The sequence below is a fragment of the Diadema setosum genome, chromosome 18 (genome assembly GCF_964275005.1).
Source record: "Diadema setosum chromosome 18, eeDiaSeto1, whole genome shotgun sequence".
Classification (NCBI taxonomy): domain Eukaryota; kingdom Metazoa; phylum Echinodermata; class Echinoidea; order Diadematoida; family Diadematidae; genus Diadema; species Diadema setosum.
The window spans coordinates 7,339,575-7,363,206 of record NC_092702.1 but is presented as its reverse complement, the minus strand read 5'-3'; the positions used below and the strand labels follow the sequence as shown (position 1 = coordinate 7,363,206).

The following is a 23,632-nucleotide window of genomic DNA, read 5'->3' as shown; positions in this document are numbered from 1 at the left end:
AACCTCCTCAGCGGAGGTAATAATAATGACAATAATAATAATGATAATAATAATAATGATAATAATGATAATAATAATAATAATAATAATAATAATAATAATAATAATAATAATAATAATAATAATAATAATAATGATAATGATAATAATAATAATAATAATAATAATAATAATAATAATAATAATGATAATAATGATAATAATGATAATAATGATAATAATAATAATAATAATAATAATGATAATAATAATAATTATACTTCATAAAGAATTCTCCACATTACAATCTGAAAACAAATTTTTGTAATAGTGTGTCTGCATGTTACTTACACTGTACCTAAAATTGACAGAAAGCTAAAGAACTAATCAAACATATTGCCTTGTAACTTCTAAACTCATAGAAATTGTCATGTACAGCGCACGACAGCCACATGCCCACACCAAAACAATAGTCTGTCAAAATTTGCCTGATCTGCAAAGGCCCATATCAAATTCTAGGCTTGTAACATGCAAGTACACATTTGTGTATATTTTGCTACTCTAGAGCAAAGGCACATAAAGGTACATACTGTGAAAATGCATTTATTTTTTTTGTTCGGTTAACATAGTCAACTCTATAAGCTTGAAATTAGGCTTAAGTTTTATATTTTTGTTTTTAATAGTTTTCTGAATACAAAATCTCAAACATATTGTCAAACCGAACGTGTATCCCTGCATTGACAATACATGTTGGCATTAATCTGTCTTGAAAATAATTGCATCTTAACGTAATACATTCTTGACTGAATTCCAATACATATATCACAGTCAGTCACAAAATACTAAATAAATGACTCTATGTGTAGTACATAATATTGCTTGGCACATTTCACTTGCTAGGATGTTATTTTCATGGATTTGTTCCACATAATTCCACATTTTCTACAGTGAAATCAATAACTTAGATTGTGATATGAATGCAACAGAGAAATAAATTGCTATGTACTGTGATTTATGTGAGTATAGTATCACCTTTACAGGCAACAAAGATAGAAATTTCCACTTAAGACAAATAAATAAATCCTGCAATCATCTTGGAGGCTGCACAATCTGATACAGCCAGGCAACCTTTCAAAAAGCATTGAAAATTGTCCCTGATTTGCCATTTTGTTCAAATACAAATCATCGAATCCAATGCAATCACAATATCAATAACAAAAAAAACAATAAAAACAATAAAAAAAAATCTAATGACATGCTGAGTGAAAGGGAAAGACAGATTAGCAAGCAGCTGAATTATTTGGCATTAATTTTGAGCCATGATATGATTTTTTTTTTTTTTTTGGGGGGGGGGGGGTCAGTTATCATTACAGCTATGAGTTCTTGCAGAATTTAAGTCTGATTTTCTTTTTCAACCTCATTGTGTGGATCCTTTGCATCAGCCTCACTGTCTTACCCATAATCCTCTGCTTCTGTCTGTGGGACAAGGGTTTGCGCTTCTCTCTCCGAACAGATTGGTGTCTACTCATTTTTCTGCACATATCTCTCTCCTGTGTTAATAGCTCTTGCCCAGAATGTTCATGGATGGGCACGTGGGGGCGCTCTTTCAAATGGGTCTCCATACCACCCACACTTTGCTCTTCGTTTTTCCATACACTTGAATCTCCTCCTTCTTCTTGAATCTCCTCAGCCACTCGTGCAGAGCTGGTTTCGTGCAAAGTATTGGAAGATCCATTCATAAGTCTCTGGCTGGTTGCTGACATGGGGAAATTCCCTTCTGACAAGGGGGAATCCCCAAACTCAAGTGATCCCGCAGCCATCTTGGGGGACGCAACATCCTCCTCATCCTCCTCCACCTGTCCAAATCTTATCTGTGATGTTGGGGACTCAGCACTCCTTCCCTTCTTCTTCTTCTTCTGCCACAGTTTTCCTTTCCTGGCTTTGTCACCATTCATGTCGTCATGTGACCTGGTGATACAGAGGGCAAAACCCAAGTACATGAACTTTTCTTTGTTGCAAAATCAATTCACATGGATGGGTGATGAATATGGACATTTATTTTCTAAACACATCCACTTGTATTTACCTGTGACAGTTTCGATGAAGGCCTATCATCTTTTTCTTTGATTTTTTTTTCTTCTAATAACTTTACAAACATTCACCTGCAAGAGTTGTACAATTTACTGTATAATGTTATTACACACGCTTGCAGCAGTACATTTGCTCCCTCCACAAACATAGTCATACATAGACTTGCTTGGAATGTGGGGAAATGGATTAGCCAACAGAGCCAGAACAACAATTTATCACTGTTACTGAACATTTAACATTATTTATGATAATTATAATGAAAGTAATACCAGCACTTATTGTCATTATTTTTTAATCACACTAATGTTTTTTTTTTTTTTTTTTGTGCTGTTGTTGTGTGTTTTTTTTTTTTTTTTTTTTTGGGGGGGGGGGGTGAACAATGTGGCTGGGATCAATTGTCTTTAAAATTATTTCTGGAGACAGTAACTGCAGTTGTTTTGACAAGAGTGGGATGTCATAAAGATATCTAGCCATACCTCTTGCGGGGGCGGTATCTTTCTGGGCAGTCCCTCCTCTTGTGATCCAGGCCCCCACAGATGTGGCAGCCTTGATGGACTCGCCCACAGATGTGAGATGGTAGCTCGCATCGGTTACACGTGGTACAGTGAGTGAATGCTGCATATATACAGATAAAAAATAAATAGAAATATCAATGTGTGGATACATACAGATACAGATGGAGAGATATAGAGATAGATGGATAGATCTATAGATATGCAGATAGATATGTTGATTGACAGATAAATGGATAGACAGATAGATAGATGACAGGCAGGTAGTTACTGCAAAAGTTCTTATTTTTGCAATGGTTTAATGTTTATGAATTTTGTGAATCACAGTTGGGCCGTTAATTCAACAACCAAAAATGGAATGAATAGACATGCATTAGTGCACTTACGACAGCCTTGCTGTCAAATAGCAAAAACAACATCTCACAAAAATGACTGTGACCTCCAAATTCGTGTAAATGTTGGTACATGAAAATAAGAGCTTTTACAGTAAATAGATGGAGAGTGAGAAAGAGACAGAGAAAAGGAGAGAGGGTAAGTATTAGTATATTTCTAGCTGTATTGCGTGAATATCTTTATCAATAACTTGGACTGAATTTTTGACGTACCATATTTGCTTCCTCACAAGCTAAAATTAACACTATGAAGGGATAGCAGGGTTCCAACGCAGTCCACAATCTATGACTTGTCCTTTTATTTGGTATGCTACCTGATATTTTTATCTAAATGATCATCTCCCTTCTCAATATGTTATGCAAACTGTACCTGTTGAAGATTTAATTCTGCAATCACCATGGATTTGCTAATAACATCTGTAGCCCTTGAGTAGGCTTATACGTGGCAATAATTTTTATCATGGCTACCACTAAAACACTGAATAATCTGTTTATTAACGTCAATGAAGGGCAATTTGTCAATCAGACATGGCCCTCTTCTTGCTTCTCGTATAAAATGCCTAAAGCCGTAGTTCCTTTGACAATGGCATCTGACAGGCTAGATGCATCACTTACATCTTTAGCTCCTCCAATCAAGCGATGCCATTTGACGAGAAACAACTGCCGCTTTGTTTGAACACTTTTCTTTGTCTGCATCACTCATATCCATGGAATGTGACTGCAAAGCAAGCTGTCATTTGATAGATTTGTCTGTACAAAGATTCAGATTTCTACACTAAAAGTGACCATAGAATCAACTAACCAAGGAAAAGAACTGTGCATTGTATGCACTGGTGCAACCTGTCCTATCATTAGTTGCATACTTACATGGCTTGACACATTTGGCACATGGCACACAGTGTCTGTATGTGGTCCCATTCTTGGAGGGGCACTCTTTACACAGGGAACAGTGCTGGTTTTCACTGGCCACGTAGCGCTGGCATTCCTTGCAGAATCTGCAGAAAGGATTTCATTACAATCACAAATACTTTGATGCACACACAGGCCTACTGATGACATACTCTTACATCAGTCATTTATACAATCTGCAATACTCAGAAAAGGACACTGAATGTGAAGTGATGCATTGTGCTCTGAAATTCAATGATAAAACATTTTCACTGACTGATGTGGAAATTATTTTTTGCAAAGAAATATTGCTATTGAGAGTGCCATATAAGGGATATACAAAAGGGATAATGAACATAAATGATTTCACACCAGCACAACTTTTGGAAAATATATAGGCCCTAATGTTCAGCCCATGAATTAGAATAAGAGTGCCTTAAAGGGGATGGCTAGTAACTGATCAGTGGGAATCAGTGGGAATGCTGGGGATGATTGTTCCAATCCTTGTGGGATTCATTTAAGAGTACATTATATATCTATTGTTGTGTGAAAATTATTTGCTTCAGAATGGTCTCATATTCAAGTAATGTGCAGTTTAATATTTCCAGGCTAGCGTGCCTGGTCAGTGACGGGGCATTAAACTGCACATTACTCGAATATGAGACCGTTCTAAAGCAAATAATTTTCACACAACAATAGATATACAATGTACTCTTAAATGAATCCCTCAAGAATTGGAACAATCATCCCCCAGCATTCCCACTGATTCCCACTGACCAGTTACTAGCCATCCCCTTTAAAGGCATAATTTACCATTTGCAGATGAAAGCATTAGTGCTTTAAAATAGTTCTAAAATGTGAGTTAGGGATAGAAACAACCACTGTCAAAATTTGAATCCGTATAATTGATGTTAAGTGTTGTTAAATACACGAAATGTGAACAATAGTTATAATAAAAATGTTTCCAGACTAAACCGTATACAGTTACGGTTTATTGAGAAAAACCCTGATATTTCCTTATATTTTAGGTTTTATTGCAAATATTTCATATGGTAGGATGTTTTATGATACAACAGACCTACACATATGCATCAAATGTGATATCTTGAACATTTTTGAAATCACTGCTCCCAAAGGTAAACTGGACCTTTAAGTAATTTACAAGTCATGATATGTACTGAATGATCATTCCTTGACTGAGGTCAATGTCTTAAATTCAAGAGCTCTTATCTGAAAGAGATTCAAGCTGCACAATTTGACTGAGAAGTAAACTGATTGGATAAGAATCAGATGCCATTATTGCCATATGCAATGTCTTTGCGCAAATGCCAATGCCATTCCGAAGTAGTACTGCCAAAAGGGTTTAACTTTTGTTTCTATCAATTACATGTGTGTACAAATGAGAAAAAAGACTATTGTGGCAGGTTGACTTGCACTAGACTAGCCTATCTGATATTGACCGCATGTAATACTGTATACACAATCCTATTGCATGAGTATAATATTTTCTCAACTGAGACTTGAAAGGCAATTTTGTGAGTAATTGAATTCAAAACTGGAAAACCACCGTTATGGAATGAATATTAGCTCTTTTTTTTTTGGAGAAAAATATGATTTTTTTTTTTTTTTCACATTGAAGATGATCTACAGCACACCTGTGTTGTGAGAAGCAATACAGTATATTTCTCTTGAGTTGTTAAAATGTTGATAATATTAGTTGACTCATGAAATTTTTGAAAATAAAAACACTGCAAAAGATACTGCATAAACAGCATCCAGCATTCATTTCCATTCTGGTGTTATCTAAAGACCTAGGCATCACTCAATCTCTTTTACCTATATCCCTCTGATGCAGGAAGCTCTATCTTGGCTGGGTCAATGTTGGTGAAAACCCTGACTGGTGACCCCTTCTTCTTGGCATTGGGTCCCCCTTTGAAGAGAGGGTGATTGTCGTAGTCAACCTGAGAAAGGGGCGAGAAGAATGGTGCAGTGTGCTCCTATTATAACGAACACGATTATGACAATTTTTTTTATACAATGAATAAAAAATTCTGTCCCCCAAATTATTATCTGTATATACTACTCAATTTGTTGGTCTATAACAAAGTTTTGTACTAAAGCCCTAAACCACTGTGGCAACAATGAGCTGTTCTGTAATTCGTCTTAACCTGCATGAGAAATTACTTATATGAAAATTTTTACCTTTTACAGTAAATCTAGACACTCACAGATATCACTTGTTTATACAGCATTCAACTATCATTTTCATCTGCCATCATTAGTAACTTCTTTTATGCACTGATGAAACATATGACAGTGTAGCTCAGATTGTATTTTTCCTAAAATTAAATTATTGTTGAATAAGCAGAGCTTCCATAGTTTAGCTGCTAATTTCATGCAGCTATCAGCGTGGATTGGTTTATTAGCATTTACCTTGTAGTCCAGCATCTTGAAGCCTGCAAGATTCTGGATGATACGAAATTCCAGAAAGTATGGGAAGATCCACATGACAGGGAGTTCGGTATTTGAGTCTGTGTAAATCATACAACAAAAACAATAAAACATAATATTCATGAGGAGATTCTACAATCATAATGCTAAATTGATATATATTGCAAGACAATGTGTACAAAAAACAAATCAAGCAATTAGCATTTCTTTTAGTGTCTACAAAAATATTTTCAATTCTGATTAACCCTATTCTAACTGGGGGGGGGGGGTCAATTTGACCCCCCCTCGACATTTTGCGCCGCGATTCCGCAACGCGCAAAGATTTTGCCGCGTCGTTTCATTACTTTTTTCTTTGAAGTCTGCCGCATATTTTGAGACCAAATTTGCGATGTCCGGGTACATCGTTCTGAAGTTACGTAATGTTTTGCGTATGCATGTCAACCCGAAAATGGCTCAAATTCATGATATCGTGTGCAAATCCAATGCAAATTGTGTTTTTGGGTTAAATTGATATGTAAATTAGATTATTTCATCTTTTAACCATTGAAATTAATCAATCTTAATGTAGATAAGCTTGAAAAAGTGCCTGCAACAAATTTTGGCCAAAAAACAATAGGAAACAAAACGTAAAAAAAGCAATGACATACATAAGAAATTAATAAAACAATAAAAAACAAAAGAAACTGATTTTGATTGTGCTATTTTTTACAAGAAAATTGTTCAATGTGTCTTGAGGAACTCTTACACAAAAATTTAGCAATCATTCATTTTATCATTAATTTACTAAAAATAGAAAATCAAAATTTTTCTTTTGTATGACCATGTAATCTTGTAGTTGACATCAGGCTCTATGTTTAGGTAAATTTTTGCGGCGATCGCGCAATCGGCGGCCAAGATCTGAAGGGGGGGGGGGGGGGTCAAATTGACCCATATCAATATGTTTCGGTAAGCTTTCCAAATATATATATATATTTTTTAAAATGTAATATTTTGTCATCAAGACAGATTTCAGTTGTGACAAACAGGCAATAATATACATGTTGTGATAAGTATGTTGAGCTCAGTTACTTACATGATGCCCTCCCTTCCCCTCCCCTCCTCTCCTCTGAGTGTACTATACCTGCTGCTTTTGCTTTCAAAATGTTCATGATCCAGCACACACTCGATGCAAGTACATCCACCAGCCCTCCAAATGGCGGGTCGGTAACCATGACGACCCCTCTCCCACCAGACCTAGAGAGGAACTCTCTACACGTCTCCTGGCTCGCAGAGCCATCCAGGAAGAAGTGGTTGAACATGTTGAAGCGGCAGAATTGGGATGGGGGATAAAACTGACCCTGTGTTTGAAATAAAGAAGGAAATATTCATATTCATAAGGAACATTATATTCACATCAATAATGAAACAGAAACGGACATGTTCTAATTCAATACTTGGTATGGAATTGATGAAGACATTAACCAATGGAAAGAATCATAAAGATGGAGATGAAAGGAACTACTAACATGAAAGGTACATAGAGAACAGTCTTGACAAATCAGTATATATCTAAATCTTAAGGCCCGGTCACACCGCCAGAACTTTGCTGGAGCGTTCCTGGAGCGGTGAAAAAAAATTCATCACCGCTCGTAACCGTTCACCACCGCTTAACAGAAGTTGGCCCCCGTTAAGGCAATGCCGTAAACGCTCGCCCACCGCTGATGGTCCCTCCTACCGCTCTGAAAGTTTTGAGCTGCACAAAATATTGCGAGCAGTGAGGAGCGGGCAATTTTCTGCTCCAGCAAAGTTCACCACCGCTCCAACAACGCCCAGTCAAAGTTTGGCACCGCTAGACGCAATTTCGTGGACGCTTGGGTCCACTAGGCCAATGCAGAAATCTTGAACGCTGGACCACCGCTGCTTCGCCAGCTTTGCCCGGGCGGTGATTAAACGTTGCACAAACTTTGGTGGAGCGGTTGTAAGCGTTTTACGAGCGGACACGGGATTGCTGGAACGGTGTCGGGCGTTGAAGCAATGATCCATTGCGGTGATGAACTTTTGGCGTTGGTATGGAGGTGTCGGAGCGGGACCAGAATTTGGCTATAAATACGGGGAGAAATGGACCAGCAGCCCATTTGGAATCGAGCTGCCGTTGAGTGCAGACCTCATTTATATCGAATTTGCTCAAAGTTACAGTAAAACTGTACTACCATGGATGCTGAGAGACTTGCTATGATTGGTGCACTAGTCCAGCAGCAGAATCACAATCTCCTCAGATTGCAACAAGCTGTTGCTCAATAATGCTCTTCTTGGAGGCTGCTGCCTTTTCTTCTCCAGCCTTCCTCTTCTTTTGTCCACGTGGCATGATGAACTTCAACTATCGACTTCTATAAAAAATCTATCAGAACTTCTATCAAAGCGATCCGTTCAGCTCCGTAATCAAAAGTGGTATGCCGCTAAACCAACTTTAAACCCCCACCCAGCCAACGCCCGCATGCGCAGAACGCCGTTAAACCAACGCTCGCTACTGCTCGCTACCGTTAAACCAACGCTAAAGCAATGCCGGCTTCAGCGGTGCACCGCTAAGGCAATGCCCGTGTTTTCGATTTTCTTCCCATTTTGTGCGCGGTGACGAGCGTTGTTGAAATTCGGCCCCCTCTCCCTACCGTTCAAGGAACGCTCCAACAAAGTTCGGGCGGTGTGACCGGGCCTTTACATGACACTTCTCCCAAAAGGAAACATAACATGCATCTAATCTGCAATGCAAAGAGAAGAAGTTTGATTTCTTTTTAAACTTGTGAAAGTTCATGAGTATTCTATATTAAACTTATGATTTTACGTTGAAAAATGTGACTTGAACACAATGTATATGGATACTTGGTTTATTCATAATTGACCTCCAAAACAAATTTGCTACAGTGAAAAAGGTCAAATGACATACGCAATACGCATTGCAGATCAGCACATATGCCCAGGCTGTCAATGAATTTAGGGCAAATTTCTGAACTTACATAGCGATGGTCAATATCCAGCAACAGACTGTCCAGCTTGACTGAGTCTTGTGAAGTGATGTATTCATGCAACCTGAAATATTGGATACACGTAAGTTTACAATTTATTTTCATTTTTTTGAAAAAAAAAAACTAAAAAAAGAATAATAACTATTTGTGTAGCGCACACTTCCACCTTTTGTGCTCATGGCGCTTCAAAAAAAAAATGAAAAGATAAATATATGTACATGTACAAACATGACAAAAGGGAAGAAAATAACAAACAACAAATAAACACATACCAACATACCAGATAGGCAACAAAATTTTTCTGAACATTAAGGATTGCAGATATATAATCCTCAGTGTGACAGGAACGTTTTAAGTTTGGATTTTATTTTATTTATTTATTAGTTGTTTGTTTGTTTGTTTGTTTTTGTAGATGACAGTTGGCATAACTGAATGGGTAACTGATTCTGCAGTTTTGGTCCTAAAAGGTGAAAACATGATCCCCCTCCATGTTTTATTCTGAGTGCTTGGAGTAACAGTGCATTTCATGAGGAACAAAAACTTCTTCTTTTTTTTACTGAAAGGTTGACAGGACAGACTCTGATAATCTAACAACAAACACAAAGCTTTAAGAATTGAAAAGTAAGGAAAAGAGCTGAGAATGGGAGAGTTAACAAAATAAGGTCCCAGGAAAAGACAGTTTTCACAATCAAAAAAGCTTTTTGGTTTAATTGATAGAGAAAAGAACTCTTGGAAAATTGAAAGGTCTGGAATTGATGGGTAAACACAGTGACTCTGAAAGTGGATTTGGTTAAGATAAGAAAATCAAAGAATTTCAAGGGTTCTAAGAAATGAATGGTTAACACAAAGCTTTGAAAATGAAACAGTCTTTAAAAAAGGCTCCATGAATTGAAGGACTGAAGTAAAGAATAGAAGTGTTTTAAGTATGATGTAGTTCTAAAATATAAAAAGATTTGTAAGATTACCAGGTTTAACAGCTTGGTGAAAAGCAAAGTGCAGGTTTTCAGTGACAAGACAAACTGCCAAAAAAAAAAAAAAAAAAATTACACAAGATGCACAATGGACAAAAAGCTGTCACAATAGATCACCTCAGTAAATGGGTCAGTGTGTTAAAACAATTTATAAGTGTGTGACCACTGTTGCTTTTACAATGATAGAGTGAGTTTTGTGCTTACCTTGGCACACCCAGACATAGCACCCTGTCAAATCCGAGAGACTGGAGGGTATCAACCAAGAACTGTACAGTCTTTGATGTGAACAAATATTGCTGCAAAGTGGAATGGAGAGAGAGAGAGAGAGAGAGAGAGAGGATCAAAACAAGTTAATTATCTTGTCATACATTAATAGCATAATGCCAAATATTTCACAAGGTTTTTATTTTCATGAATGTCACGAGTCAGGCGCTGTTCGCAAATTTAAAAACACGCAAAAATATTGACTCTGATCCCGGCATGAATGTGACATGCATGCATACATTTCTCCAATCAGTACTGTAGTCCACAATCGTGAATATCTAACTACTCGCGAAATTGTCAGAAAGTCTTGATATGCAAAAAATTAGACTTGCTAAATGTGTGGCGAGTACAGTATTTTACACAACTTATTTAATTTGTGAAATTTGTGTCAGTGTTAGATACCCTTCAATGATCCCCTCCAGTCTCTCACCAAAAAAAACCCCCCAAATCACATTATTCTAAAGACTAAATATGGTCACGGCATTCATCGACTGTAACTCTACACCATACATATCATCTGGATTTTACATTAATTTCAAAATACTAAACGACCACACACTTATCATTTACTGATCATTATCTTCCATCTGTATGTCAAAGCTAAATGCTGCAATTTACATCAAACCACTGCATTGCAAATGAAATGACAAAATGTTTGAAGAGAACAATACAAAATGATGGTCAAAGTTCACATGGTGAAAAAGATCACTATAAAGTCATTGTATTTGTGACTCACACACAGTCCAGGCATGACTTTTAAAGAGAAAAGAGTATTTAAAGAGAAAAGTACTTTTAAAGAGAAAAGAGTATTTAAAGAGAAAAGTACTTTTAAAGACAAAAGAGGAAAGAAAATCACACTTGAAAACAATGCACACCTTTCATCATCACAAAAAACTAAATATTTCCAAGTTAAGACTTGATTCATGCATTCACAGACACTTACTGCATTTGTCTTGTTATTTTCAATAGCCTCCATGAGGTAGCTGGGTCTCCTAAGGTCCCCAAGACTGATCCCAGTCTTCAGACGATGGCCTGCATGCTTGGAACGCTCTGCTGGAAGAAGTAACAGGTGACAGTCTGAGCAGTAGGTACGGTCTGCCTCGTCGAGCTGCAAAGATTGCCTGAACCTGTCAGAGTGATATCAAAAGCAAATTGGACATTTCTGTCGAGTAAATTTTGATAGGGTCATTTCCTTTTTTCTTCCCCTGTAGATTGAATAAAAAGCATGAAACAAAACCTTTTATCTTTACTTGGGGGTGGGGGTGGGGGGGGGGGGGGATACCAGCCAATAATGCGGTACATAGCATAGCATTTACATACTGAAACTGTAAAACCCAATGCATTGAATAGCCATAACTTGCTAAACTTACCCATTTACACTATTTCAGTGAGTATTCCCAAGAGTAAGACTTGGTAGGAATGTAAGTTACTAGTGGACCAATCCACTTGTATGTAATATTGCCAACAGTCTAAGTAGAAGATCAATATGATTTAAATGTAACTCCTACAGTGAACATTACATCATAGAAAATACATCAGAACACTACTTGTTTGCCCTTCAGCAAGGCACATTGTCCACATTGCTGCTCTCTACCCTGGAGTATATGGGAGCCAGTGGGTACCTGGTTGGATGAGAATGTCGGTTGATGAGCATGTGCGAGCTTGTATGATGGCAACTGGCTGGAATGCTCCCCAAGGAGTGGAATGTGAGCACTGTCAATGCTGGTTGGAAATAACATATCTGCCTATCCAGCGATCATGGTATGTGTCTTGAGCAGTTTACAGAGTGGATTTGGTGCAATAAAAGTCATATATGTTATTATTATTATTATAATTACTCCCTTATAAAAAATCAGCAAAAAAAAAAGAAAAAAGAGACAGTGAGGGCAAAGGTCAACTTGCAAATCCCTACCATGCCCGTTAGCTAGAAGTTGTTATTTATGCAAAAACACTGCTATCCATATTTCCTAATCATCCTTGCTGAAAATGTCAGCATGGTTGCTTAACTGACCTATCATAGAATTCCTCCTGGTTCGTCCAGGGCTGTCGGGATCTGTTGAATTCCTCTCTCATCAGCCGCTTGGTCTCCGACACGATCTCCATTTCGGAGTAGAGCTGAAAGAAGCCGCAGTCCGTCCTGTCCCGACACGCCGAGCATGCGAAGTATCGTTGAGACTTCTGCTTCCCATGTTGGAATCGTTCGAACAGGAGTGTTGGACCTGCAGATGGTCAATGAACAAATGCTCATCTTAGTTTTCTATATTGAATTTGTGAAGGAACACTGAACTTGATGGAAACACATGTCAAACTGTAAAGTGAAATAATTTATCAAGCTGAAAGTCACACTCTGCTTTAAATCCTATTCTAATTTCTAGCATATTTCATGTCACAAAATCAATGTTCTTTTAGGGCCCACAAGTGTGTCTGTCAAAACTTGAATAAATTCAATCAATTCTGTAAACAAATTAGTTCAAAAGTCTTAAGCTATTAAAGTACACAACTAGACCTATATACTGTTGGCCCCTGCCATTCAGTCTTAGTGTTTCTGAAATATATCATATTCACAGAAATGTAACAACTTGGCTGTTGTTGGGAGGTAACAAATTTAGAAGAATACAGAAACTGAAACGAAAGAGAAAACCTCAAAATCTCTCTTATTCGTTCATTCAAATGTATGGCACTGTGTGCCTGGTTGATACCATTTGCCGACTATACGCTAGTCACCCGGGGTGAACCATGAGGGGTCAGCATCATTCGCCTGTTTCTTGTAGTGTGTGGGTGGGTATGTTGGGGGACCGTAAATAGGCGTAAAGGGACCACTTCATCATGTTCATCAGGCTGGCACCCTGCTCTTTGCGATGAATGAAGTGGGATCTTTTATGTTCATGTGTTGTGGCTAGCACACACACAGGACCCCTAATTAATGTCCTATCCAAGGCCCCAAGGGACAGGAGTGTTTTGCCTCTTTAATACAATGTGTATAACTTCTTCAAGGTTCAAGGTTACCCTGGTACTAAACGGGATGGAATGCTTTACACACAACATTGTCGCTCAGTGAAACTCTGGAAGCAAACCCAGCAGTACCCAGCAGTAGGTAGACACCTTGACCGAAAGATCGGTCTGTATCTGTCCGTCGGGGAATGTTCCGCGGAGACTGCGTCTGGCTTCACGGATCCCCTCCGTATACGGAGGACAGCGTTAATGGCAAAATATAAAAAGAGTCCTCCGGACAGACGGATCTTTCTGTCTAGTAGACACCCTACCAACAGAGCCATATCTCCGCCCTTGCCTTCAAAGCAGCTGGATTACAGGCCCAGGCCACAACACCCCGCCATCTCCTCTATTTTTACTGATTGACATTTCGTAACATACCCTACAGCCCAACCGCATTGTAACTATTAAAGAGTATTAAACAACCTAGCCAAGACTAAACTCCTGAATATTCTAACCAATGTAAGTTACAAAAATAAGCGTTATTTGACACTCAAAATGACATGACAGTAGTTCTAGATGCCCCATGTACAGATTCTCCCCCCCCCCCCGGTCCCCCCCCCCCCCCCCCCGCCTGTACGCTGCGCCCCCACGTCCGCTTATCATCATGCTTACCATGTGGGCAGTGAGGTGCCTTCTCCAATACATCCTCAGACAGACAGACATCCACTCCATACTGACTAGAGGCAGTCGCACACATTATTCAAATGTCAATATTCAAAACCAGTTTTCATTTACAAATGGCTCGGAGCTTGTCTTGTCCACGTCTGAAACATTCTTCACAACACGTGGCGGTGGCCACCATAGGCATAGCCCGCAGACTTTCCAAGATAGAAACCGCTCTGGCTTCTGCAGTACCCAGTTGACTAAATTAATACTTTATGCGTTGTCGTACATCCCTACACAACAAGTTTTCCTCCGTTTTTCGTTTTGTCTTCCTCATGTTCATGTTCATGTGGATGAAAATTCAAAACATTCGGCCAACACAAATCCAGTAGATTTACACTAAGCGATCGATCTGTCCCCCTGTTCGAATGTCCCCGGCGCGACGGCGGCGGCTGGATCGCCAATCAGCATAGATTGTCAGTTTTTCGCTCTCAGCCCGGCCGGCCGCCCGGCATAGCCGGCTAGCAGGCTCGGCGGCCAGCGGCTGCAGCTACAGCAGCATCCAGCGGCCGCTGAACGGGGGCGTCCTTCTCAGCTCAATCACGGAAGCACGGAGCGAGAACAATGGGGAAGGCAATTCAGTTGGTTAGCGCTGCTCTACTTAGGCCAGACTTGACCCCAGATGAACGAAAAACCATCATTCAGTCTCAGTTAGATCGCCTATCATCGAGTGAGGATGAAAAAACGGGGGTTGAGTTCCCGAAGGGTAGGTAGAAAACAATGATTTTGCGGAAAAAGGTCTGTTCCCTAAAAGTGTAGTCCCATCTACTAAATATGATGTATGGTTCAGCAGTCTGTGTATGGTTCAGCAGTCTGGAGCTGTGTATGTTTGCTTAGACATCACTGACATCAGTGCAGTGCAGTGAGTGTGTGTAGTTTCTTAAACATTAGAATCATACACTTCTGACAATCTGAAATCTGTGATTGGCAATACTCGCTCAGTATTTACATGTCATATTTTGTGCCAAAACTTTGTTTCTACATACATCCTAGTGATATGTCAATCAGCAGGATCAGGTCAAATCCAAGTTGCTAGTAAATACTTGGGTGACCCGCACCTCGTCATTTGTGCATATTTGAATCACATTTCGTCACTGAAATTCTATGAAATCCCACTCACATACAGGGAAAATGCTGAAGATTCCAATGGAATCACAAGTTCACTGATCGGTATCGAAAATTTGCAGCTATCGTTGCAAACGCCAACGATTCGGAATAGTTGTGCGCTATAGGAAGGGGCCCGCAACTCGTCACTGGCGCTCCCATGGCATAGACAAAGCACGTAAAAGACGTGTGCGGGTGACGGTGATGCTCCCATAGACAGATACGTAAAAGATGCATGCGGGTAACCGTGATGATACTTATAACACGTATTTCTCATAAAATTTCAGATTTTCGCGAAAAACTGTTCGGTTTTCACCACAATTTGCTTGGTTGTGGTAGCCCTGTCAAGTTCCAAGCGTACTGAACATAGTCCCGGGCTTAAATTGTTGTTTAGCGCGCTTGTAACAATTTAAAGCGGGGTGACGGTATTCGTCGGGCCCCCGACGAGGTGCGGGCACCTCACTATACTAGTTGTGCTTGTGGTTGTGGAATGGAGGAAGGGCCAGGGCCAGTTCATGCTCAACCCATCTCAGATCTTCACACAGATTGGTAAAATTCAAGAAAATATGTATGGTGTGTGTGTCACTTGTGGCCTGTAGGATGGGTCCAAGTTCAGAGTGTTAGTACTTGTTACATTTTTCATCAAAGAGAAGATGGGGCCTACAGTGTATTTTTTTCCCAAGGCCGTCAACTTAGTTTGCAGGCACTGCAGTGACAATTCACCAAAGTTTCATGCTGGAAAAAAGGTAGTTGGCTCCAATTCGAGAAAGTCTTGTGCTGGTAATGTTTCTGTTTTACATAGTAGGTGATAGTTTGGGATATTGAATCATGTTATCTTAACCAGTAAAGTTTAAGCAAGGTCAAAATCTGTTTTATTTTTTGTAGTTCATTTGTTTGTTTCCATAGTTTGTTTGTTTTGATTTTATGAGTAATACTCAGAGATTAAATGAGTTGTTTGTCATTCATTATCGCTACCCCCAACCTACACATGTATGTTGATCATTTGAGATCAGGGGTACGGAGAAGAAAAAAAGGTCTAAAAATCTTTGAATGTGAGATGAAGAAGTCTGAGCAAATTTGGACTTGATTATTTTTTTTTTCAGACTCCATATGTACTAACTTATGCCCTAACATGTCGCAACAAATTTCTAAAACATTCTATTGTATGATTTCAAAGCTGCTCAGTTTTGCATATACAACTAATGTTAATTGTATAATGTAATTATGGAAAGCCAAAGAAATGTCCTTTTTTTTTTGGCCAATAGATGATCTCAGGTATGATGAAGTAACAATTTCTCATTCTCTTTTAGACCTTGAATGGTTCAACACTTCAGGACCATTGTCCTTCAAATCCCACCTGCATGGCAAAGTGGTTGTTCTAGACTTTTTTACATACTGCTGCATCAACTGCATGCACATTCTGCCCGATCTTGAGGCCCTTGAAAAGGAGTATCCCGTGGAGAGTGGCATTGCCGTGGTTGGAGTCCATTCTGCCAAGTTTGAGAATGAGAAGGTGTCCACCAATATCAAGAATGCCATCATGCGCTATGGCATCGAGCATCCGGTCATCAACGACCATGATGCGATCATGTGGAATGATCTGGAGATCCAGTGCTGGCCCACTCTCATGATCATTAGTCCCTCGGGGGAACCTATCATTTCCATCATCGGGGAGGGCCACCGCGACATCCTCTTTGAGACGATCGAGCTCTGTTCCGCTCACTTCAAATCTCGTGAGATGCTGAGCCCGCACAGTCTGCCCTTAATGAGCATCAAAGATTCTCTGGTGGACACGCCCCTCCTGTATCCAGGCAAGGTCACCACCAACCCGAAAGGTGACCTCCTGGCTATTTCGGACACTGGCCACAACAGGGTAGTGATAGCCACTACTGAAGGTGAGGTCAAGCACTGCATAGGAGGGCCCCTGGCTGGGCTAAGGGATGGTCTGTACCATGAAGCTCAGTTTCAAGCCCCACAAGGACTTTGCTGGGCAGATGATATCATCTATGTCGCTGATACTGAAAACCATGCCATTCGGAAGGTTTGTCCTTTATCTTCTCAAAGAGACATAAAATGCATATACATCCCCCTTTTTAATTTGTTTTAGGGTGAATTATATTTTGGAGAAAATTTGTTGTTTGTTTGTTTGTTTAAAAAGTGTACTCAAGAATAATCCCATTTTCAATAGTTCTACTTTTCATGGTAGAATTAACACAATGAGTTCAGCATTACACATTTGCAGTGATAATGGTCTTTATCTGACTGTAGGCTTTCAAGTATGGGTACATGTATCCATGCATGCACTATTTGCTCGTCTGTCTTGCCCTCTCTCTGTACCATTCTCACATCCTCTCCTCCCTCACACACTGTGGCCATATTCCTCCACATACCATCCTGCTTGCTTGCAGAATTTACTCTTCTTACCACTCTGTTGTGTCCGTAACAGAGTTTTTCACAACAAGACTCTCATTGAATGCTTTATACAGATTGACTTGTCCAACCAATATGTCAGCACCATTGCTGGCACAGGAGAGCAGGGCAATGACCCCTACGGAGGAGGTCAGGGGGTAGAACAGGTCATCAGCTCCCCGTGGGACGTGGCCTTGGGTCCCCCAAACCAGGATGTGCTCTTCATCGCCATGGCGGGCACGCATCAGCTCTGGGGACTGTTTCTCTCAGACGGACAGTGGCATAAGGCTGTGTGAGTACTCGGTCTCATTCTTCAGGACCACTTCCTTTAACATTCATCATGCTTGCCATCAGATTTGGTTTGACATGTGAAGATAATGTGTTTTGTCTCTTTTGAGTAAAGAGTTTGTGAAGACTGAATCAGTAATTGGTGAATATAATCAGAAAAACTATATGTTGCCTGTCATCTGTTAATGTTGTAAAAGTAACACAGGCCAGCATATTTCTTGTGCATGTTTTGATAAGAGATGGTATGTAGTTTTCCCTAGAAACTATTCATAATGACTACATTTTGTTCGAAAATATGAATAATTTGACTATTCATAAGTATCTGACAGCAGCTTTTTTAATGAAACCAATGTTATTCAAATTCATGTCGATGTAGGGCAATTTGTCAATCAGTTGCAATGAAACCTATGTTGCAGAGATACATTTTCATACTGCCAACTGTCTCCATTTAATACGAACAGTCTTATTTCTTAGGAAAGAAGAAGCTTCATTCAACCTGTGTTCCTATTTTTGTTATCACCTGCTGATAAATATTGTATGGGAGATGGCAAGAGATTCCTGTTTTTACATGATTTTTTCCCAGTTATTCCAATGTGCTGAATTTAAGAGTTGGCAGGTATGTGTTTTCTTTTTCTATATCACACACATAGGTCTACAGTTTGAAAGTATGTTTCCTTTTTTTTTCACAAGGTTCATTAAATTTTCATTTTAATAAGACATAACAAGCCTTCCCAGCAGCACTTACCATTTTTCAGAAGGTTTTGAGGTGAGTTTTGCTTGGGCAGTTTCACAAAGCACTGCTGTGTTATACTCAGTCCTTATGCACTTCATCAGCCTGTGCAGTGCCGATCCTCCAGTTATTTCTGTTCACTCCGTGAAGTCTGCAGAAAATGATCAGATAGTTGTCCTGTCTGTCCCACAGGGAGCATGCAAAGGGTACGTGCATGAACTATGCGGGCAGCGGCAAGGAGGAGAATCGCAACAACTCCTATCCCCGCAAAGCGGGATTCGCCCAGCCATCTGGTCTCGCCCTGGCCCCCCAGGAGCCCTTCAACTGCATCTTCGTCGCCGACAGCGAGAGCAGTACGATCCGGAGGGTGTCTTTCAAGGACGGGGCTGTCAAGAATGTAGTGGGCGGGGAAATAGACCCAATGGTGAGAGTTCATTAACAACTTATCAAAAGTGCAGTGGCTTTACATAAAATGTCCCAAAAAGGTCTCCACAGAGTAGCTCTTTCTTTCTTTTTTTTTTTTTTTTTTTTTTTTTACAACTTCAAGCTGTAGTTTGCAGTTGGTTGCACGCAATGTGTTTCAAGGATACAATTTCTGTTTGTTTTCAACAGTCAAGTTTCATGTTTGATTTGTTTTCTATAATGGTAATGATTGTAGTTTGTGAATGAGGATCTTATTGTCTTGAAATATTTAGAATTCTTGGTATCATTTTTGGTTGGGACATAGTATGTATATCTTAAATGTTTATACATGTATCCTACAAATGTTTGTTTGACTGATACTTACTGTTAGTTTACAAGTTGACTTGTTGCCTTCAAATTCTCTTATATTTTGAAATGGTATAGATGATATCATACTTTGTATAATTTTGTGTTAACTATGTAAGATAGCTATAACAATTTCTGTGCTGTAATTTTTTGGTATTATTATGCAAACCATGTACATTTTAAAGGTGTGCACTGATGTGAAAGTGTAACCGAGATGTGAATTTTCAGTGCTTGTCTTTCTTGTGAAATTGCTCATGACTGTGTTTAATCTCATCTCCTCTTCCCAGAATCTGTTTGCTTATGGTGATGCAGGGGGCAAGGGACTTGAGGCAAGGCTACAGCACCCTCTGGGTGTGGCATGGGACCAGAACAAACTCCTCTTTGTGGCTGACTCGTACAATCACAAGGTGTGCACAGATTCAGTTTAGGTCAGAGGTCAATTACTGGATGACAAGAATCTGTCAGGGTCTGACAAAAACACATGTCTGCTCGTGTGTGGGAAGCAGAAGTCGTGGCCAGTAGTCAAAAGTTGATTGTCAACTGACTAATCAGTATGAGCAGGAAACTAACAAGGCCAAAGTCCTTAATGGAAATATGAAAATGATAATGTACAAAGTAAATGTATAACAAACTCTTAAACTCCACGAAAAAGGAGCATTCAAAATAAGATTACAAAATAAGCTCCCTGGTGGGGCAATTGTGCAATGTGCATTGTGTGTATCATGTGAAAGAAAATTGGTTTTATGCTTTTGTGTGAGTAAATATATTTAGATGTTATTAACAGGCATGTTTGCCGACGTCATCAAGTTTGTGTATACTGTGAGGACTTTCATATCAACATGATTTTCAATTCACCTGTTCTTCTTAATGTTTTCAATATTATGAATTCAGTTCACATTCATATTGATAGTTGTTTCTGCCTTGGGCAAGCATTAGGCAAGCTTTGTGGTGTTAGGAAACTTCAATTGTTACAAAAGTATACATGAAATTTGAATCTGTTATCACTTGTAAGGAAAAGTTCACTTTTTTTATGTGACTGTGTGTTTCCTCAGAAAGTAATGAATTCTTACACGTTACGTCCAAGTGTGACTTACCCCATTTTTAATGCCACAAGTGTCAAGTTCTGAAATTAACCCATCAAAGTAAAACTTTGCTGCAGAAATGATCATGTAGTCATTATTAAATTGGCACCTGTAAATTCCTCTGCAATCTCATATTGGACAAAAAAGATAGATGCATTGGGTTAAGTTTATTAAATCTACAGGAAATCAGAAAGAAGTTTCTAGCAATTTGCCCATTTGTGGGAGTCACAAAAACTCTAGTCTGCTCAAATGTGTGGCCAGTTTGATAGAAAATAAGTTATACATTTTGTAATTAGAGGCTTTTTAAACTGAAACAACCAATTACACATGAACAACAAAGAGCTCAAATGAAAGAAAATGTTGAACTCTTTTTCATGAAGTACTATCAGTGAATGGGAAAAATAAAAAAAATAAAAAAGATGGAACAAAAATGTAATTGACTTATACAACATCAATACATCAATTCACAGAAATGTTGTTTCTGGGACCTGACAGGGTGAAATACAAAAACAAAATTAACAAATTCATTTCAATGATATACATGAAAATGTTTTAGATCAAGATGATTGACGCAGCACAGAGGTACTGCGTGACGTATGCAGGGACTGGGGAAGCGGGCAAGGAGGATAGTGATGACCTATTGAAGGCAAAGTTTAATGAGCCAGGTGGACTGGTGGTATCCCCATGCAGCAGTAAGATCTATGTGGCCGACACCAACAACCACGCCATCCGATGCATTGATATCAAGAAATCGTCTGTTGTGGAGGTATGCTGAAGTACTAATGTTTGATAGATGTGACAAAATGCATGTTTGACAGGGTGCAATAATTTTATTTATTGATATATTTGTTTGTTTGTTTGTTTATTTATTTATTTATTCATTCATTCATTCATTCATTCATTCATTCATTCATTCATTCATTCATTCATTCATTCATTCGTTCATTTGTTCATTCGTTCATTCATTCATTCATTTACTTACTTATTTATTTATTTTCAGGGAGGCATCCTTCACAAAAGACCCTGTATTGGTAATTGCAAACTTGTGAGAGTAACTTGTTGGGTAGTAGAATTCCCATTACATATGGAAAGTTTGGGTCTCTATTCTATCAAAGTGAATCATCAAAGGATAACATCTTTATTGTTAGTTAAGGCCCAAGTTAGTCTATATTTATCTCACCTTACCCCCCCCCCCCCCAAAAAAAAAAAAAAAAAAAAAAATGATGAAGAGAAAAAGAAGCAGAATCTTAAAATCACTGCACAGGATGGCCATTTTAATCTCTTTTATTTCCTCAATGACAAGGTTCACATCCAAGTGCCCAGGACGGAAGTTGACAGCAAGCCAGCAGCCCCCAAGAAGGTGAAGTCACTGCTCTCAAAGGGCATTGAACCAACGAAGGTAGAGGGCGTTTTACTAGAGAACGACGGCCGGCTAAGTGTACGCCTGGATATCCAGCTCCCTTCGGGCAGCTACCTCACAGAGGGTGCTCCGAGTTCATGGCAGATCATAATGCCTGGTAAGCATATCATTTCAAAGGAGATTGGATGAGTTTGATCAAGACTGACAAGGTTATTCTGCAATTTCAAGTGAAAATTTGACACCATTATTTGCTTATCAATTTAACATTCAGTCTACTTGTGCTACTCATTTTGGATATCTATAATTGGTAAAATGTTTTCTTGCAGGCAAGTTATGCTTCTTGAGAAACCAGTATCAAAGAGCCCAGATAGTTTCCTTGGTAATGAAGGTGACAACTATGCACTCATTTTATGCTACATTCTGTTGATATGAATCATTCAGATCATACCCATTTCACTTATTTACATAGAAGTAACAGAAAGCCAGTCACTGTAGCTGTCAGGAAAGAAAATCTCTATGTGTGTATTCAGGAGAAAATTCATACTGAAAATTAAATGCAAGGATCCTACGTCATACAAGGATTGTGTGACAAAGATCATTGAAAAGATCAAAGAAATCATGGAGTTTGGAATCAAATGATTTCACCAAAAGGAGGACCATCGAACCAATCACTGAGCCTCATCTCTCTGGATGCTTTTCACAGGTAAGGAACTACAGGTTGTCATGGAGAAAACAAGGCTGACCAGTCTCAGCGACCCCGTCCCGAGCCATAGCTGGACGCTCCACGTCGACCAGGAGCTGCCGTGCGACGTTGCTGTGCAGGTGGAGGCATCGATCTACTATTGCCTACCCTCCGGGATGTGTCGCATGCAAACTGTTGGATTCACCATCCCCATTAGCATAAAGGATGGATATCCCAACGAGGCTTCGACTACTGTGGTAGCCAGTCTAAGTGATGCCATCTAATTCGGACATGTATATTAGAAACATTTAAAGGCTTTGGTATTTAGCTTACCTGATGGTGATAGCATGTGGGTTTGTGATCAGATTTGGGGTCAAAGGTCACTTACAATTCCAGCTCTTTTGGTCAACATATATCTGAGCTAGGAGCTATGTGGTCCAATGAATTTGACCGCGGGCTCTAAATCTTGAGGTCCTCAGTTCAAGTTCATGGGCAGCAGCAGAAATGCCTTTGGTGAAGCACACTATTCATATTTAAGAGGCTTGTATGCCAGTGGTACTGTTGCTGCTAGAATTTGCTGAAGAGTGATACTACCTTTACTTAGGAAGGCTGATTGATGGATACAAAATATTATGTATTGCCTTGTATTTTTTTTTCTTGTTCAAAATATGAGGGTAGAGTATTTATCTATACAAAATGTAGTCTTTTCAACGTGAAAGCATGTAAGTGTGTAGGAATACACATGATGTACATAGAAAATTAGGTTAAATGGTAACTGTACAAAAAATTATATGGAGCAACTTCATAACATTGCATCTATTATGGAAGGTATATACAAGTATGTACATTACTTTTACAATCACACACCGTAAAATTATATTTTGTTAACCTGTTTAGAACGAGTCCTGAGTATACTCGGGCAGATGTCTATGGGAAATGCGCGTTGTAGCAAAATCAAACCGTCGTCAGCGGGTTAGTGATCCATCTGAAGTACAAAAATACATC

General features: G+C 39.1%; 2 protein-coding genes across 2 annotated transcripts; one reads left to right on the top strand and one right to left on the bottom strand.

Moving 5' to 3' along the window:
* Positions 1-1,352: 1,352 nt before the first annotated feature.
* Positions 1,353-14,321, bottom strand: LOC140241963 (rRNA N(6)-adenosine-methyltransferase ZCCHC4-like). The gene is made up of 11 exons (XM_072321709.1): positions 14,154-14,321; positions 12,559-12,766; positions 11,491-11,674; positions 10,488-10,579; positions 9,304-9,376; positions 7,434-7,650; positions 6,296-6,393; positions 5,699-5,823; positions 3,842-3,969; positions 2,547-2,685; positions 1,353-1,947 (listed from the first exon to the last, which is right to left on the bottom strand). The coding sequence occupies exons 1-11, from the start codon at positions 14,236-14,238 to the stop codon at positions 1,353-1,355; spliced, it is 1,944 nt and encodes a 647-aa protein (XP_072177810.1). The 5' UTR covers positions 14,239-14,321.
* Positions 14,322-14,768: 447 nt separating this feature from the next.
* On the top strand, positions 14,769-22,994 carry LOC140242022 (NHL repeat-containing protein 2-like). Its single transcript, XM_072321766.1, has 8 exons — positions 14,769-14,910; positions 16,619-17,349; positions 17,795-18,009; positions 18,928-19,159; positions 19,791-19,910; positions 21,142-21,351; positions 21,889-22,102; positions 22,649-22,994. The coding sequence occupies exons 1-8, from the start codon at positions 14,769-14,771 to the stop codon at positions 22,909-22,911; spliced, it is 2,127 nt and encodes a 708-aa protein (XP_072177867.1). The 3' UTR covers positions 22,912-22,994.
* The last annotated feature ends 638 nt before the right edge of the window (positions 22,995-23,632 follow it).

Coding starts and splice junctions, on each gene's coding strand:
- LOC140241963 (XM_072321709.1), bottom strand. CDS start 14,238: ATGTGTGCGACTGCCTCTAGTCAGTATGGAGTGGATGTCTGTCTGTCT. Junction 10,580..11,490: donor AAAATAACAAGACAAATGCA/GTAAGTGTCTGT, acceptor TCCACTTTGCAG/CAATATTTGTTCACATCAAA. Junction 3,970..5,698: donor CCTGCATCAGAGGGATATAG/GTAAAAGAGATT, acceptor TCCTTTCTGCAG/ATTCTGCAAGGAATGCCAGC.
- LOC140242022 (XM_072321766.1), top strand. CDS start 14,769: ATGGGGAAGGCAATTCAGTTGGTTAGCGCTGCTCTACTTAGGCCAGAC. Junction 19,911..21,141: donor CTGACTCGTACAATCACAAG/GTGTGCACAGAT, acceptor AAAATGTTTTAG/ATCAAGATGATTGACGCAGC. Junction 22,103..22,648: donor ATGGCAGATCATAATGCCTG/GTAAGCATATCA, acceptor TGCTTTTCACAG/GTAAGGAACTACAGGTTGTC.